This window comes from Kryptolebias marmoratus, linkage group LG11, assembly GCF_001649575.2.
Source record: "Kryptolebias marmoratus isolate JLee-2015 linkage group LG11, ASM164957v2, whole genome shotgun sequence".
Taxonomy (NCBI): Eukaryota; Metazoa; Chordata; class Actinopteri; order Cyprinodontiformes; family Rivulidae; genus Kryptolebias; species Kryptolebias marmoratus.
Window position 1 is genome coordinate 17,155,062 of NC_051440.1, and position 17,749 is coordinate 17,172,810.

A 17,749-nucleotide genomic window follows, 5' to 3' on the forward strand; every position below is an offset into this window, starting at 1 on the left:
TGTTTTATGAAATGGTTTCAGTGCAGTTCTGAAAATTATAGAAAAGTGTGGAATTTTTGTTTAGTATTCTTCAGCTATTCTATATGTATGAAAACAGGAAAATGAGTTTGGAAACTTTTTCATGGACTGTCCTAAATGTTATGTAGAAAATAAAAGCATTAATTGGACAAATCTTTCACTTTTGCTTTTTAAATTCTGTTTCACAAAATCTCACTATGTTGAACTTTTCTTGTGATTAGGATCTGATGAATTGGTTTGTATTAAAAGGAATTAGACTCAAGTGAGCTGTATCTCATATATTCTTTTTGTAAAGTGCCCTGAGATTAATTTGTTGGAATTAACTGTTACAGCTACAGATTATAAAGCCTGTTCACTGTACAAGTGGTACATTTGCAATAAATGTTTTCACTTCGATGTCAAAAATGACCTAAGAAAGAAAAGTTCGGAATGAAAAAAGTGTAAAAACTTGATCAGAATAAATGAGTTAATTATAAAAAGTTCTTATAGATTTAGAAAACAGTATAGTTTTTATTGTAACTGGTAAAACCTTTGATATCTTAGTGAAAAAGAACACTACCATTGACATCTTTTTTTCTCTCCCATTTCCCAGATGACAGAGGGGAGGCGATGTCAGGTCCACCTATTGGACGACAGGAAGCTGGAGCTCCTCGTACAGGTGAGTGTCTCTTCCTTCCTTTCGCTTGTTCCCCTCTTTCTACCCTCTAGAATTTTACAGATGCTAGCTTTCCTAATGCTACAGAGAAGCAACGTTTGCTGCCTTAAGGGACTTAATTACTGCTGACAAAGAGAAATCTGGCCAGCAGTAGGTGACACAGCACTTTCTTGATGCTCACCTGATCTCTCACTGAAAAAAGCACACAAGCTTCACTGCAACTTTGCGACAGATTTGACGTACCTGTCTAAGCTATGTTTTCTGATATAGTTAGTTTAATAAGGCTAATTATTAGTACCCTTTACATCTCCTAAACTATCAAGAATTTTAGCCGTTAATCTTCTGAGCAACACTGCAATAATAAACAAAGGCAGCGAACAAACACATCACTTCTGTTTTTGCAACTCAAAGCCCTAAACCTTTCATTCTCCTGCTGTAGCTCTCCTCAGGGTTAAACCTGGTCATACATGTTTTTAATTGATTTGTTATGACATCTCTTTGACTTGCTCACATTTTGGCTAAAAAGACTGAAATATAGTCATTACATGGTTCCTTCACTCTTCCTGACCTCCGTTAGCTTGCTTTGGCTTGACCATTACCTGATTGCTGTGGAAAGAGAGGAAGACAAAAGAAAGTAATTGCCCTGAAACAGGAAACAAAGAGAAAGTGGGGAACAGAAAAACTATGGCAGAACATGTAAGAAGCTTAGTGAAAGAGAAAGAAGGGGAGATGATTTCTCAGCAATGGGGAGACGGGAGATGATACTGAAGGAACTGGAACAGAGACGAGAAAATGAAAAGGGAGAGGCAAGGATAGGTCTGCTGACTTTCTGATTTGATTACTCTGCCAGAACTGATCGTCTCTTTCAAATTGGTAGTTCGTTCTGCTTTTCTCCCACTTACTTTCTCTTTCTCTGCTGACTTACAACTCATCACTTTCCATGTCATCTTTTCTCGTGCGTACGCTTGTTTGCTTTTACCTGCTTTTTCCCTGCGCTTTCTGCCCGTGTCTCAAATGCATCTGTGCCCTCTCTTTATATCATTTATCATCCTTCTCTGCTTGATTTTTAATCCCTGAACATTTCTGAATGGACACAATTCAGAAAATAAAGCAATAAATATCTTACAAACATATTTTATGGAACATGTTGCAAGAGCGTGTGTTTTATTTGGTTAAGCAGTAGTTAAGCAAGAATAAAAAACTTAGGAAAATGCCAGAAATGTGGATGTTATTACTAAGCAATCATCACATAAATCAAGGTATTGCTGTCTTTTTCCTCTTTTCCTTTCTGCTTGCATCTCTCTGTTGGGCGGATGTTCTGTAGGCCAGTGTGCTGTTAGTAGGACCATAGAGAATTGTAATGTTATTCTAAGTTTTTCACTGAACTAAGAAGCAGACAAGTCCGCCACTCACTTGCAAAAAAAAAAAGATTTCTTGAAAGAATATTTATAATTGAACTCAAAGAAAGTGCACACTGCTGTGTATTTCAAATATAAGTCTTCACTGACCACCTTTGAGCTTCATGGTTAAAGCTGGCCTGTTGTAACCACGCCAAGCACAACAGCCAGCTACTCTTTGGGAGATTGCATCATACATCTGTGACTGACTGCTGAGTCCCAGAAGTGCCATTCACCTCACCGCTCTACCTATATCCTTCCTCCTACCTTTGATGGGCCGTCATCCGTGGTTTGTTTAGGAAGTAACGCACTATTGGCAGAAGAATATGTACTATAAACACAGATCACAAATTGACCAGATTGTACATTTAATAGTAAACCTATCCAAATCAAATTAATGCCAAACATATGGATGAAATCCTTATCCTTACTCTGCCTTGGACTGTATGGACTGCTACTGATAAAAGTGTTGGTTTATCATAAAATTGAGGGACTTTGAAGGCATCATGGGTCTGTCTAGCTGTTTGCAGATACCGTGTTGTGTGATTGCCACTTGTCTGTGTATAGGCTTTAGTGCATCTCTTGCTCACATGCACTTCCCTGTAATTCTTACCCTGTTAATTACCTGTGTCGCTGAGGAGGCACGGGCTAAATGTCTGTTCGGAGTAATGCTGCCTAAGGTAGAAAAGAGCTGCACTGTCTGAAAGTTGGCTCCTCAGTGTGTGTTTGTATGTGTCTGCTTGCTGTTTTTGTCTGTCTGTTACTCACTGTCATTGAGTGTCTGTAGCACTGTAAGAGTTTTATACAGAATTGTTACGCATCAGGTATGTGCAATCTAAATAGGCTTTAAGGATGCTTGTGGAAAGGTTGGTGTCTCCACTTGGAAAGGAAACAAAATTCACTGTGATTCCACATTCTGCCTGGTATTCCTAAATGTTGAGCCAGGAAACTCAGAGGAATTCCTTGCATTTCTTTTCATCTGTAGTCATTTACTCCTGAATTTTAACAGTATAGTTACGGTTTATTTCATCTCCATATCATCTTTCCAGCTGTTTACTCATGTGTTTACGCATGTGACTTTGTCCCCCTACTCATCGGTTGCTACTTGTGGTGCCATTGATGTTGTTTCATTGTTAGTGTTGCCAAGGCAGTTGACTGTTGTGCGATAATGAAAGACCACCACTGTCTGTTTTTCATACTGAACCAAAACACATATTACTGTTAATACTATAACGACAGCTTCTTTTGAAACATCTTGAAATGATCTGATCACTTCAAAGGGTCTGATGTTGATCTTAGAAGTTCGCTCTCTTCCATTTGGAGAAGTAACAGTGCCAATCAAGCTGTGAATGGTAGTTCCAATTTCTGATGAGTCACACCTATCAGGACCTAAACACCAGAGTCAGCACTGTTTATTATATCAAGCTTGTACTCTGAATAAATTTCAAGAATATGCACATGTATTTAAAAGTTTACCCTTGATGGTGTCAGTACTTCCCTTTTGTTACAGTTTGGAATCTGATTTTTCTTGCGTTTCCCAGTAATTTGTGTTGTGATTACATCAAAGGGACATTGAGAAAGCTGTCATCTACCATGTCCCTCAGTCATTTTCTGTTTAGCTTTATTTGTTGAGATGCAATGAAAGGACAAAATCAGCCTTTATTTAAACTTTACCTCAAGCTCGCCCCTCCATTTCTTATCTCTCAGGAGTCTTTATGTGTAGCAGAATAACTGTAGGCGTGCTTATATGAGATCTAGGTCAGTCCAGATGTGATAGTGTGTGTGTGAGTGTGCATGTGTGTGTGTGTGTGCTTGGTCAGTATAACATCCTCTTCTTCTCTCTAAATAGCTCTCAGTAGCTTCTGACACTGAAGTTAGGTGTCCAGAGAGTAGATAGTATGGGACAGTAGGAAGAAATTGTTAAGAATGTTTCTGCTATTGTTCTGTACTGTTTCTTTGTGGTGTGTGTTTGTCCATCTTTCATTTAGTTTCACATATTATGTATTCCTCTTGCTCTTTTTATTTTATAAAGCCCAACACATGTGTTCCTTATGTGTGCAGGGAGTGGATGCAAGGAACTCATACTTGGGTTTGTGTGTGCATATGTGCATGCAGATGTGCGTTTGTGTATAAAAGTAGGCAGAAAGGCACACCCATGGTTAACCTCAGGGTCGGGTGTACTGTTAGTCAGGATGTGACAAACCAGCAAGCATATGGCAGCAGTCCTTGGCTTCTGCTTGGCTTTAAGATGATCTGTCTGCTCTTGATGTTGGGATGAATAAATGCTCTCAACATGTATAGCCGAGGCAATATTCCACTGGATTAGTTAGCTTGTGTCTGCCATCCAGTGATTCAGCTCGGAGCCATGACTCTGCAGTGGAGGTGTGGGTCAGAAAGGAGAGTGGAGGGAGAAGAAGGATAGGGCTGGGTATGTGCACTGTCAGCAACATCCACAAACTCCATCCATCTTTTTTCTGCTCTCTCTCTTTCTCCCACTTATCTCCTCCCTCTGGCTGTTTTGCTCTTTTCCCTGGTGTTTTTTAAAACTGCTTAGTCATTGCTGTAAATCAATAGCTGATATATAATACATTTGCACGAAGCTTTACCACATGGGCTTGCTCTAATTAATCTGCTAGGTGATAAATCACTACACTTATATGCATAAAACAAGCAACATATTTGATCAGTACAATCATAACCCAGCCTAAAATCCTATATCTGCCTCTCTGCAGCCCAAGCTGATGGCTAAGGACTTGCTGGACCTCGTAGCCTCCCACTTCAACCTTAAGGAGAAGGAGTACTTTGGAATTGCATACACAGATGAAACGTAAGTACATTTAAGACTTATTTTAGAAATGAAACTGGGAAAAATAGTCTTTATATATAAACTGTTGTTTTTATATGTCTTTTGAAATACAAACAAACCCAACTCAACGAATGTAGGTAGAATACTTTGTCATGAAAAGTTTTGTTGTTATGATTTAGCGGTCATGCAGTCTGGTTTGTTCTGTGATAACAAAGATCCTGTGCTATGCTTACAATGCAAAAGTGACATTCAAATTAGTTGTGCTTTGTGACCTGGAAAGACAAGAGCGCCATAGCACGATAGCCATACAGACATGCTGGTGATTTGCATACAGGCAAACATTAGCCTTTGTGTCTTAGCGTGCGTGTGTTTTTTTTTTTTTTTTTGATCAATTCACCCTTTGATATCAAGCAGGACTGACCTCTGCTCTTTGGCATTTTCACGTATGCGACACACTCTGGTGCCAATGTCAGTCTAGCAAAGCAGAATCTGCTTCCCTCAGGAAGAATCCCATGATGTGCAGATTTGTTGCATGTGCCTGGAGAAAGCAGGCGTCTCAGCTCTGACTGCTCAGTGGTCAAAAAGGCTGTGGGGTGTGTGTGTGGTGGGGGGTGGGGGGGGGGACCCAGTGACTAGAAAGAGAAGGAGGACAGTTTGAGAGATGTTGCTCAGGAGACTGTGTAGGGTTACCAGGGTGACAAGCTGTCGCTGCAGTTTTTCCTCTCAGTCGGAAACAGAGAGGGAGAAGAGTAAAAAAAGAGGTGGGAGGGGACCTCTTACCATCACAACTTCTTAGATCTATTTCAGATTTTTATATTCAGCTTTCGTTTTTTCACAGGCAGAATGAACCCAATATAATTTGTGTTGTTCTGTCAGCTTTTATTTTTATTTATTGTTGATCATACATCCAAACTTACACTGATGTCTCCAACATTTTCCAGAAAAAAGGAAAATTGGCTTGGTAAACCCAAGGTTGCCATTTCTTCTTACAGTTAAAAGCTCTTCTTTAGAAATTAATTTGTCACTTCCAGCGATCACATTTTAGCATAAGATATGGAAGATACAGTTTCATTGCTGTGGCTTTTAAAAAATTATTTCAACTTCCTCAATGTATTTTCTGCTTGCAAAAGCTTAAGACTGCAATTAAGCTTGTTCAATATTGTGCTTTTCTACAATAATGCTGCCATGCTAGAACGTAAAATTATCTTTGCCAAGGGTACTGAAACACAGACCTTGGATTTCAGACTTGTTGCTGATAGCAGTCTAGAGATTATCCTTTTTTTTACAGTTAGTTGTCAGCAAACAGCAACAATTTCTTCCAAAAAAGATCACGAATACTGATTCATTGGATTACAGTACACATTTTTACCATGTGGTTGTTTATTCTAGTGGCTTTAAAGCCTATGCTGTTTTATTATTTTATTTATTTTACTTCTAATCATCAGACATCTCTAATTATACCTCTGACTGGTTGTTTTGTCTCATAGGGGCCACTTTAGTTGGCTGCAGTTGGACCGCAGGGTATTAGAGCATGAATTCCCCAAGAAGGCTGGTCCTATTGTCCTTTACTTCTGTGTCAGGTAAGTGTTTCCTAAAAACAGCAAAGTTCCTTTTCATTTCGATAAATCATTTTCCAAATGATTATTACATGTCTTTGTGAAAACGAAAGTGAGATGGAGTGTCTGCATGTGTTTGTGTATGCACATACAGTACGTTCATGCTGTAATAGGAATGGATTAATAAGATTAGTTATGAAATAGCTTTGACCTCGGTGCTTAACTCCCGCCACAGGGCCGCCCAGCCAATCATGAGCTTCTTAAACCTCATCAGTATGCGCTGCATGCTAATCCAATGCAAATAGCCTAATGGATCCCAGGCAGCTTTTAAATAAAGAAAAACACAAGGTAGAAAAACTTTTTATGAAGAAGTGCCGTTTTGTGAACGTCAGTAAAAAGACTGCAGTTTCTCACTCATTTATAGAAGGTTCATGGATTCATATGTAACAGTAAACAGTTCAGAAAATATTCTGGTTCATGACTCATAACATTATGAGACAAATTCCCTTTCAGTGTGCTTTTCTTGCTGAGAAGGTGTGACATGGTTATAAAAATAATGCTTAAACTCCTCACTCCTCCATAAGCCTTTAAAGTGCTTATGCACAAAACAGTATGTTCTATATGTGACAACAATACAAAGCGGGCATGCTTTGTTTTCTTTAATTATATGTGTGGCTTAGCCAATTACCTTTGTTTAAAACAAGAATTCAACTTCTTTGCCCTAGTTAAAAAAATGAAACAAATACAAACACACATGAATGCATCCTCAGAGAAAACCTGAAAGGGAAACTCAAGCTTTTGTTTGTGTCCAGTGTTTCATGACCTTGTATGCAATTTATCTCAATGATGTTACACACACGGCAAGCTGAGTTTTTGTTAGAAAAACACATAGTAGCGTGACGCATATGAAGTCCACTAAACAATCTGACTGTTTAGATATTTCAAGAGTGGCATTTACAACACAGCTCGAGTCACAACACAATGAAGCGGCTGTATAGCAAAATCCCATTCTCTGAACGTGGTCATGCTGCACTTGCTATTTAGTGAACAATGGCATCACTGCATAATGCAACCGTGATGCAATCAAAATGTGCAGATTTTATTGATAACTTCTGACTCAAGTCCTTGTTTGTATCATGAGCCAAACTAAAAGCTGTGTCAAACAGCCATGTGTGTTGGCAATGATTTAGCTAGGGTGTAGGGTGAGGGTCTCTCCTTGTGTATTTACATAGACTAATAGGTGTTTGAGGTAGTGATGGTAAGACTGTGAACTTTGACATCATTTTAAAGTCACTCCCACAGAGTTCAACCCAGTCGCTAACCTCAATCTCTCCAAATGTCACGCTGGGTGCAGCCCTTCTCAAACATGTCCCATCACATTTTTATATGCATTTACAGCACATGCACAACCTGGATTATAACTGAACAAACAACTGGCCTAAATGTCAGGTCCCAATCTGTTATCAGTTCCATGTACAGTAGTTTTATAAGCACCATTATCAGAGCTGCTTTGTGTCTACGTGTGGATTCGTTTTTGTCTCTGCGAGGGCGCATTCGCGTCACGTTTCTGCATGCTCATGTGGTATTTGTGTGATGTGTGTGTTCCTGATAAATGTTAGGCACATGCCCACCTCCTGCTGATTCAGTAGGTGTCCTTGTGCATGCTTGCTGCTGTGCTGGCAGTGTGTGTATGTCTCATTTACGCCATGGCTTTAATTAAATGTTCACACTGAATATTGACGAGGCTCCTCTCATTCTCTCTTGCAGCTCAATGATTAACGCTGTTTAAACCCTCCGATATCGATCACCCTACAACCTCTCTCACTCAATACTTATTCACACTCATACAAATCAACTTACTCATTCACGTGCATGCATAGGAACATGTGCTTACCTAGGTCATATTATACATGCTTGCAGAGGTATAACAAGTCATAAACTCATGGTTTCTTGCATGTAGGAGTAAAATTAATGCAGATAAGGGCGTTGATGTGGCATCCTGCATAAAAGGGCATGTGAGATCATCTTTACCATACAGAATCTTTTTGATATGAGTTTCCCCTCGAGGAGCTAACAATGTGCATCCTCCCAGTTCACCGTCCTCACTCCCTTCAGGCGCTGCATGTATTCATGAGCTAAATTTAGTCCACGTTATTATGTTAGTTCTCTGCTCACCGCTCTGCCAGAAGTGGGTTACTGTGCTTCCCTCTCCAGTGTGTTTCTGAGTGTGTGTTTGCACTGGATGCGGGTGTGCAATCACTGCTGATGATGCACAGAGGTAGACAATTGTGTGAAGTACATCATGCGCACATTCAAAGTCTCTGTGTGTGTGAGTGTGTGTGTGCAGGTTTTTGTGTATTCAGATTGTGGAATGTGCACACGCTAACAGACTAATAATGGATCGCTGCCAGCCAACATGGTGAGAGGGTTATTGTGTGTTGAAGGGAAGTGAAAAGCGGCTGTACAGGGTCAGCTTTTAGTATGCGCTGCCTCCTTGTGGTCCGTGTCATGATTGCACTTTTTCACATCTGTGGACTGTATATTAACAAAACTTGCATTTAAATTTGAATGTTAATATCTACTCCTGTAACTAGAAGATAACAAAACTTAAAAATCCCTTTCATTAGACCAGGAATTCATTATTTCCTCGCTTTCTTCGTCTGTGTTTTCAGGTTCTACATTGAAAGTATATCCTACCTAAAGGACAATGCTACTATTGAACTGTTCTTTCTTAACGCCAAGTCCATCATATACAAGGTAAACTTTTTATATTGTTCTCATTCTGATAACATGGGTGTCTTTATATGGGTTGCACAGATGCTTTCTATTTAAAACCACAATTTTTCTTTGATATAAAATCAGTTGATTAAAATTGGAGATGGTCAGAGGGTGTTTTGAAGTAGAGTTTTAGAGGCTCGTCACTTTATTAACCCAATTTTGCGTCTAAATGAAGAGATTCCACAAGAGAGAGGCTTGGACCCCTGTCCTGCTTGCTGATTTGGTGAAGCAGAAAAAGTGAGCTGTTTGCATCAGCTGTTCCCCATCACGCTATGTGCCGCTCCACATTCCAGCAGTTAGTGAATAATTTGACACATTTACTGCCATCTGGCAATGCTGAGGCACCATTTAAGTAGGCTTTGTGAACAGCAGTCGAAAACATACTTTAGGATAAACACTGACAGAAAGTTGCCCGTGGAGAAAAGTTCAAAGGCAAAAAATTACAGGGAACCATTTTTAACAGCTTTTGTGCACTGGTAAATTGACCGCTCAGTGGAATTGATTACTGCACCTGTCACTTATATGGATTTAGTCTGATCAGCAACCATTTGATAACAGCAGCGTCAGGCAGTTATGTGTCGTATCCAGAGGAAGGCCTTTGTAACCTGAAGAACAGGACCTGTTATAGTGCTATAAAAACCTTTATTATCTGTACTGTAGGAAACCTAATTGTAAATTAGGAGCATGTTCTATTTAATGAGGAGAGACACAAGTTCATTTTGACGTAGATCCCTGTAGGCATTTGTCTTGCTGATTGTGTCCATTGGCAAGACATTATAGCCTCTGTGGTGTCACAGAGTTCCTAAATAATCAGCCAGGAAGCTTGTGATTCACTCTCACCAATAAGTCTATTAAAAGGCCCCAAGAACATATCCAGTCTCTACACTTGTTAATGCTTTAACTTCCAGCAGTACATAACCATGATGACCCAACAGAGGGAAAGAGGGAAAAGGAGAGCAAAAAAAATAGCAAAGGTTTTATAGTGAACGTTTTGCTTGTATAAAATACAAACAGTAGTAGGTAAGTATTTGTAGTGAAAATAATTTTGCAGTGTCAGAAATATACAAACAGTACAAAAACAGACTGTTTGGTAATTTGTAGCCATGCTGGGTGGTATGCTCAGTGTGGGTTTGGTCCTTCTAGTGTTTTTTATCCTGATTGTCTGATCCTCCAACCAATTAAGAGGTGGATTGTAAAGGGAGCATTCCAAGCATAGCTCAGCCATTACTCACAGCCTGCCAACCCTTCTCCTTTTGTCCAGTATTGTATCCACGGAAAGCATCTGTACTAACTGTTCATAAATATGCAAACCAACCACACAAACACATGCACCCCCTCTGCCTCATCTCCCTGCCAGGAAATCATTTGCTAGTCAACCTTTTTAAAGCATGTCTTTAAATAAATCAGAATGGACAGTATTAGAAACGTGCTAGTTAATCAGCAGCCAGAGCTTTCATGCTGACCCTTAATTCCTAACCCCATACTCCCAGCCCCCCTTCACTTTGCCTCTTATCTCTGATTATAGAGATTAGAGAAGAGTAAAAAATTAAGTTTGTAAGGGAAAAAGGGCTTGCTGCTTATCTTGAGTAATGAAATATGTTATTTATTTACTCGTTACCAGCCAAAGAATGTGCTTTTCATGGCTTCTGTTTGCTTCTGTTCTCTTTTTGCAGGAGCTTATTGAAGTAGACAGCGAGATTGTTTTTGAATTAGCCTCTTACATCCTACAAGTAAGATAAAGCATCCTTTTGTGCATATGTGTGTACAGTATGTGGGTTATTTTTATTGTTGCCGTTTACCTGTTTTTCTTCTCACCTGCACATGAATTCAGAAATCCAAATTCCAACTTTACTCTGGTGAATTTTGCTTAGGCATGAAGCAGTTCTGCTGAAACACACACATTTTTACTGTTTTTTATCGTAATTCATGATACTTGAACTCACATAATCTACTTCCATCAGGTTTGACTGGGAATAAACTCACATTATTGGACACAGTTTCCATTTTTTTGTTAATGTGCAATGACCTGGGGAGGATTTGAGTTCTAGAAAAAACACAATTTTTAACATTTTTTGTAAATTAATTTTTTTACCAATTCTTAGATGGGATTTGATCATATCATTATAGCACTACAAACTACTGTGAAGAATTGTAATACTAATATCATTTCACTATATAGATCCTGTACTAATTGGAAACAGAACACCATAAAAACTCACAAACTTCACAAATCCTCCTCAACTTCAACCCTTTTCTATTTCCTGTCCCTCTCTCACAGAAGGTCAGTCCATTAACCGTGATTATGTAAGGTCATGTTACTCACAGACTGGCCTGAATGGCTTGTATATATGTGTGTGTAGGTGTGTGTGTGTGTGCGCCCCCCGTGTGCAGGTGCAGATGTACAGTATCAGATATCTGCTCTGCAGGCCTTCAAAGCTTTCACTCTAGATGGAGGTTTAGTGTTCCTCTCTGGTTCCAGCAGTGCAGGCTTTATCGCTCGTTCATCTCTCCAAACAGAACATAAACACACATTTTATGATCACTGCTCAGTTCTCAGACATCACTATATACGTCTGGTTTTACTGCACTTTTTTAAACCTATATTTTCTTTGTTCTTCACAGGAGGCTAAAGGTGATTTTACCAGGTAAGCACAGTTGCAGTCATTATCTTTAATTTGCCTGTACTAAACAAACTCTTTGTTTAGTTATTGTTGAAAGGGAGAAAGTTCATTTCAGTGCTATTCATCAGGCCTTGAAATCAAATTGAGAACTCGTGCGCATGTTGTTAGTTTGAAGAATTAACTTTTTTACTTTTTTTGCCGTAAGTTACTCTGTAAAACAAACAAACCATTTCAAAACCATTAGAGGACGTTTCAGACCTCGTTTCTAACTATTCAAATAAAATGTTGTGAATAGACTTCAGAAGGACCCAAGACTACAGACTGGAAAGAGGACTAAAGAGTACAAACTTGGACTTGAATTACAAAAATAAAAAGGGCAGCAACAAAAAACAGGAAGACGAAGGTAACAAACTGTAACAGACTGATGAGGGATAGTGAGCAAAGGGTATTGGTAGGCTGTGAAGAGTGAGTAAAAGTGGGAGACAGCCTAATGAACGTGGGGAACAGGTGAGAATGATTAACTGAGGCCAGGAATGACTAAGAGAAAATCGTTGAGACACTAGGAGACAAAATAAACTAAACCCAAGGATTCTCAAAAATAAGAGAACATGGAAACACAGAAAAATAAGAACACAATAATAAAATGAAGAAAACAAAACAACCACAAAACCATAATTCATATCATAAAAAACTTTTAAATGGCGCTGTTTGTTATTTCAGAAAGGAGAAGCACATATAAAGACATAGACAGAGATTTTAAGACTGATGTTTCTGCACCTATGATCCTTTGAACACTGAGGTGCATCACTCTTTCTTTGTTTCCATCCCTTCCTACTCATTTCCTGCCAACCTGGTTCCACTTCAGTTCACTTATATCCATCTTTACTGCCTCTTATAGGGTTTTGCATATTCCCAAAACATGTAGTGACAGACAGAACCATACTTCAATTCTTTTGATTGAGTTTACAGTTAACAGATTTTCTAATGTATAATGAGGAGGAGAAGCTGGCAAAGATGGCCACAGCTCTAGATAAAAATGGCATTACAGATATTCCTTGAATTTAAATTAGGTTAACACAATGATTCAGGAGAGATACAGTCATGAACATATTTCATAAGAGTAACGTACCTAAAGTGGTACTTCTTGTTGGCCTAAAAGTACATCATTCCTCATTCCTTTGTTGTTGGACACATAACTGAGTACAGCAGCCGTCACCTCTGACCTCATTTCCATCTGTGAAAGGAGTAAATAAACACAACATCCTGCAGAGGGATGGAATGTGACACTCTCTGGAGACATTCCTTTCATGTTCCTGCCCCTTTACTTACCTCTTTCTCTTTCTATCTCTCTCTCTCTCACACACACACACACACACACACACACAAACACACATATATAAATTCACTAAACTACTTTGAATGTCTTTAGACCCTCCTTCTGAGGACATACAGTATTTTGTCATTCTCCTTGTTAAATTGAATTCACTGTTTCTCAATGCTGCCTTCATTGAAATATACTTTATTACTTATTAGGTGTGATATTTCTAAAGTTTTAGTAATGAAGTGTTCTTCTTTGTAAAATGTGAATAGATTTTTTTCAACAAAGATCCTGAGTTGTCATCTTCTGTTTATTAAAGCGAAATAAGATTGATACTATAAGCTTCAATGAGTTATAAAGCTATTTTTGTGCAATGGTTGTATTTCATTGCTCGTGTCATCCTGTATCCTGCAGTAATGTGCAAAATTACATGTACCTGATAAATACCTGCACGGCTGGATATCAACCTAAGCATACACAGCTGTTTTCACACATCCAAGAAAAAGACGAACAGGGCGGATGGGATTGTTTCCAGGGCTTTAGCTCACAGGTCCTCATGTTCCCAGGGCTTTCCCCAATCTTCTGGGGCCCTGGTGGAGGCTAGAGAGGGGCTGGGGGGGTTAGAGTGAGCCATTACAAGCTCCTGCCACTGGAGGTCTGAAAACTGAGTCCAGGGCCAAGTCTCTTTCACTCTCTGCATGGCTCCGTGTCTCATTTACTGTATCTTTGTACTAATCTTCACCAGCTCCGTGCCTGTTCGTTTTCATCTCCTTTCATCTCTATTTATCTTTTGATTTTGTGTCTGCTTTTCTGTTGCTCTTTTTCTCCTCTGCAACTGTTCAGAGACAGACCACACCCAGTCCTTAAAATAGAGTGTGTTCAGGCCATCAGCACTTATTCTTTTTTTTTTTTCTCAACTGAATGCAGTTCTTCTCCTGTTTTTTCCACAATTTGTTCTCAAAGCACTCTTAAAAAAATGTTTCTTCTTTCAGCACTTATTGATATCTGTTAGCCCTTAAAGCAGAGAATGATCATTCTTGTTGACAAAATTGTTTTGCTTTTCCAGTGAGGATGCAACCAGGTCTGATCTGAAAAAGCTGCCTGCTCTGCCCACCCAGGCTTTAAAGGATCACCCATCGCTGGCCTACTGGTGAGAGGCTGCTCAGTTGTCCTTGGCACAGCCTCACATGTAGCCGGTCTTTGTAACAATCCTGTTTTGTTTTTTGACAGTGAAGACCGGGTCATAGAGCATTACAAGAAGCTCAGTGGGCAGTCTAGAGGGCAAGCCATTGTAAAGTAAGTGTTCCTTTGTTTCTCCAGTTATTTCTGTTCAGTGTATAGGTTTTTTCTTCCTTGTAGCTCTGAAATGTGTGTATTTCTGCTCCTTACAGTTACATGAGTATTGTGGAGTCTCTGCCCACATATGGAGTGCATTACTACGCCGTAAAGGTACTGTTTTACTACTCTGCCTTTGCTTTTTTTCTCACACATTCACTTTGGACTTGAAACAGACTTTTTGGGAATTTTGCTGTGTTTTTTAGGACAAACAGGGGATTCCATGGTGGCTGGGTCTGAGCTATAAAGGCATCTTTCAGTATGACCACCAGGACAAAATAAAACCCAGGAAGGTGAGATGATGCTCCATTTGATTTTTCTTCAAAGCAAGCCAAACCCTACTATTGAGTCTGTAAAAGTATGATTTCTAAAACTCTTTTCTTTTCTGATGCCAACTATTTTTTACTCCGTTCATTTCAGTTTACTTTTCTCTCCTCAAGAATAGTCTGTACTTTATATAGACAATGTGTTGCTTTGAAAAGGCATAAAGTATATTATGGTTTTCTTTATCTGTTTTTGTGTCCCCTGTTTTTTTTTCACTCAGTTAGTCAGGATATTTTGTTTGTGCAGACTACTAACATTGTTTTACAATTACATCTGTCTCGAGACTTTCAGTCCTGGAATGCTATATCCTCTCCTAAATTTATTTCTGCATTAGCGAAGAATCGTTTCTCGCAGCGTGCATCTGGATGAATTGACTCCCAGTCTTGTGTCACCTCTGACTCCCAGTATTATTGGGCAGCTTGATCTCTTGCAGCCAGGTTTGTATTTCAGGGTGTTAATGGTGCTAACAGCGTTCCTGCGTACTTACAGACCACCAAGAGTCTCTCATGCTGTCACTCGTGTATATGGTCACTACACTAATAAATGCACATACACACAGGAAGTGAACTGAACACTGAACTCGCCATCCTGATGAATACTTCCTCTCTGCTAAAGACTTTCCTGTTTGCCACTAACATGCTTTGTGAGTGTGCATACATCTTTATTTGTGCCTTTTAGCCTAAATTAACCTCACCACTAAATCCCCATCTTTGTCTCATTAAAATTCTCTAAGTCTTGTGGCGGTAATGTAATCCACTTATGTTATATCCAGCTTGCAGATTCACATGCAGAATATTTAAGTTGACAGTGAAAGATTAGCTAAACATCACACAAAAAAAGTGATTATTTTTGGAGCAAAGATTGGTTGAAAGAGCTGATAGCATTCCCATAAAAGTGACATATCAAGTGTTCAACTTCCATAGCAACAGTCAATCTGAGTCACTGGCCTGTTCAGCTTCAGCACTGACACACACATGTGCACCCACACATACTATCAGGAGGAGAGAAAAAAATAAAGACTGGGCCTCTTTGTGGTGCAAATCTAATTGTAGACCTAAGAAGCTTGGCTAAAAAGAGAAGCGTGAAGTTCACCTGAACCCTAGAAAACAGAGTGAAGATTTATTCCTCAATCAGACCGAAAAAATAGGGTGGAGGGTGTTTCTATTCCAGGGTTTAATTGTGAAAACTAGGAAACTCATTGGAATTCGACTTACTTGTGATTTTTGAAGAAATGACATCAGTATTTCAACAACAGGAAATACCGATTTGGTGAATATTTCATCAGCCACCCAGTTCAGTACCAGTAACCACTGATTCAGAATACAACCTCTTGATCCTCCTTGGTAAAATTTTCGATACTCTGACTCAATGAGGTGGAGTCAGAAAACTACTTATCAGAAACTTTGAGTCGCTAAAATATATAGATAGATATATAGATATATAGATAATTACAGCACAAGTCTTTTTTATTAGTTTGCAAGAGGCGAAGGCCGAACTCCATTTTGTAGCATTACACCTACCCACCCACTTCTTTCTTAATTCAAAGTCGCAAAGACAACCATTTAAAATATTCCACTTTGACATAGAACACCTCTTCAAAAAGTTCAAGACATGCCATCAGCTGCAGATGATTCCTTTCTTGTAATGTTAAATATCAAGCTTCCAACAGCCTTCACACACAGCAAAAATCATATCAAACTTGATCAGTGCATATCAAACTATATATTACAGTGTTTTTTGTGCCTTTAATATTAATTTCTTTTGAAAGAACATATTGATTTTAATGGTTTTGTCTTTTTGCCAACCCCTACTTTAAGGGTCAGAAAGCCCTGCTCCTTCACCTTCATTTTACATTACATTGGGGAAACCCTTCTCTCTGGTATGAATACGCAAAATGTAGGGTATGCTTTGATTAGGATGTGATTTGAACTGACTTCACATTGTCTCGTGTAATAGGTGTACATAGTAAGTGGAGGCTGTTGTGTTTTTAATCTCTTGGCATTTTTACTAAAGGGGACCCCGTTGTTTTTAAATGCACACCACATTTATTTTCGGATGTTAAACTAAGTCCCCCTCTGCTTACCACATGTAGACTCATCTGCAGTTCACACACGCTGGGGTTTACTAGGGAGCAACACACTGTTCTAATGCCTCATTAGTGTCTTGTGACTCCTTTAGGCAGAGATTATGGAGTTTGAATGTTTACTGACTTCCTAACCAACTGATTAAGACTAAATTGTCAGCAGTGTCAGGAGGCCAGGGGTTTTTCTGTAAATATGCCAAAAAAATCATTCATTGTCATCTCACATGCATTTTGCTGCATATTGTAAACCTATTTGTAGCTCTCTGACAAATCATGCACATATTATTGTTCAGTAAAGCCCCACCCATAGATGAAGCAATTGTCTTTGAGGTCCCAGGTTCAAATTCAGAAAAGAATAACACCTAGCGTCTCCATAGTTGTACTGACCTATGCTATTTAAACCTTCTATTCTTCTTGTAATCTCCAGGGAGTCAACTACACCAAAGAAAGGCATTTGCACTCTATTAGATTTGACCTTTTTCATCTGTGATAGATGTGTGTTTGGTTGTGCAGACATTATTACGAGACAGACGAGGGTCTGTTCACTGTGTCTGAGCACTCTGCTCGCTGATGAATAATGACCAGTCACTTCCTTTGGTTGTGTGGGTTTATGCCATTGTGTATGAGGATTTTACAGCCAAAAAGGAAGAGGAGCTATAGTGTGTACACGCACATATACAACCTCTAATAACAGAACCACCCAGAAGGAGTTTCTCAGAAAAAAAAACTCAGCATATTTTTATCAGATAATTAGGCTGCAGGGAGTTTTTTACAAGAACCACAATTTTTTAAACAATACAACAGGCTTATGTAAGTTTGAAAACCTTTCAAATTTGAACAAAAATTACTTTTTTAAAA

The 17,749-nt window shown here is 39.0% G+C and overlaps 1 protein-coding gene across 11 annotated transcripts in view; it reads left to right on the forward strand.

The window, feature by feature from the left end:
* frmd4a (FERM domain containing 4A) overlaps positions 1 to 17,749 on the forward strand; it is a 71,268-nt gene that overhangs the window by 39,956 nt on the left and 13,563 nt on the right. For all 11 annotated transcript variants that reach the window (XM_037978432.1, XM_037978430.1, XM_017405783.3 and 8 more), the window contains 10 exons: positions 611 to 676; positions 4,803 to 4,897; positions 6,364 to 6,456; positions 9,105 to 9,189; positions 10,884 to 10,940; positions 11,833 to 11,855; positions 14,216 to 14,299; positions 14,380 to 14,445; positions 14,541 to 14,598; positions 14,691 to 14,777. In XM_037978432.1, the coding sequence (XP_037834360.1) occupies positions 611 to 676; positions 4,803 to 4,897; positions 6,364 to 6,456; positions 9,105 to 9,189; positions 10,884 to 10,940; positions 11,833 to 11,855; positions 14,216 to 14,299; positions 14,380 to 14,445; positions 14,541 to 14,598; positions 14,691 to 14,777 (714 nt within the window). Of the gene's footprint in view, positions 1 to 610; positions 677 to 4,802; positions 4,898 to 6,363; positions 6,457 to 9,104; positions 9,190 to 10,883; positions 10,941 to 11,832; positions 11,856 to 14,215; positions 14,300 to 14,379; positions 14,446 to 14,540; positions 14,599 to 14,690; positions 14,778 to 17,749 lie in introns of those variants that run through there.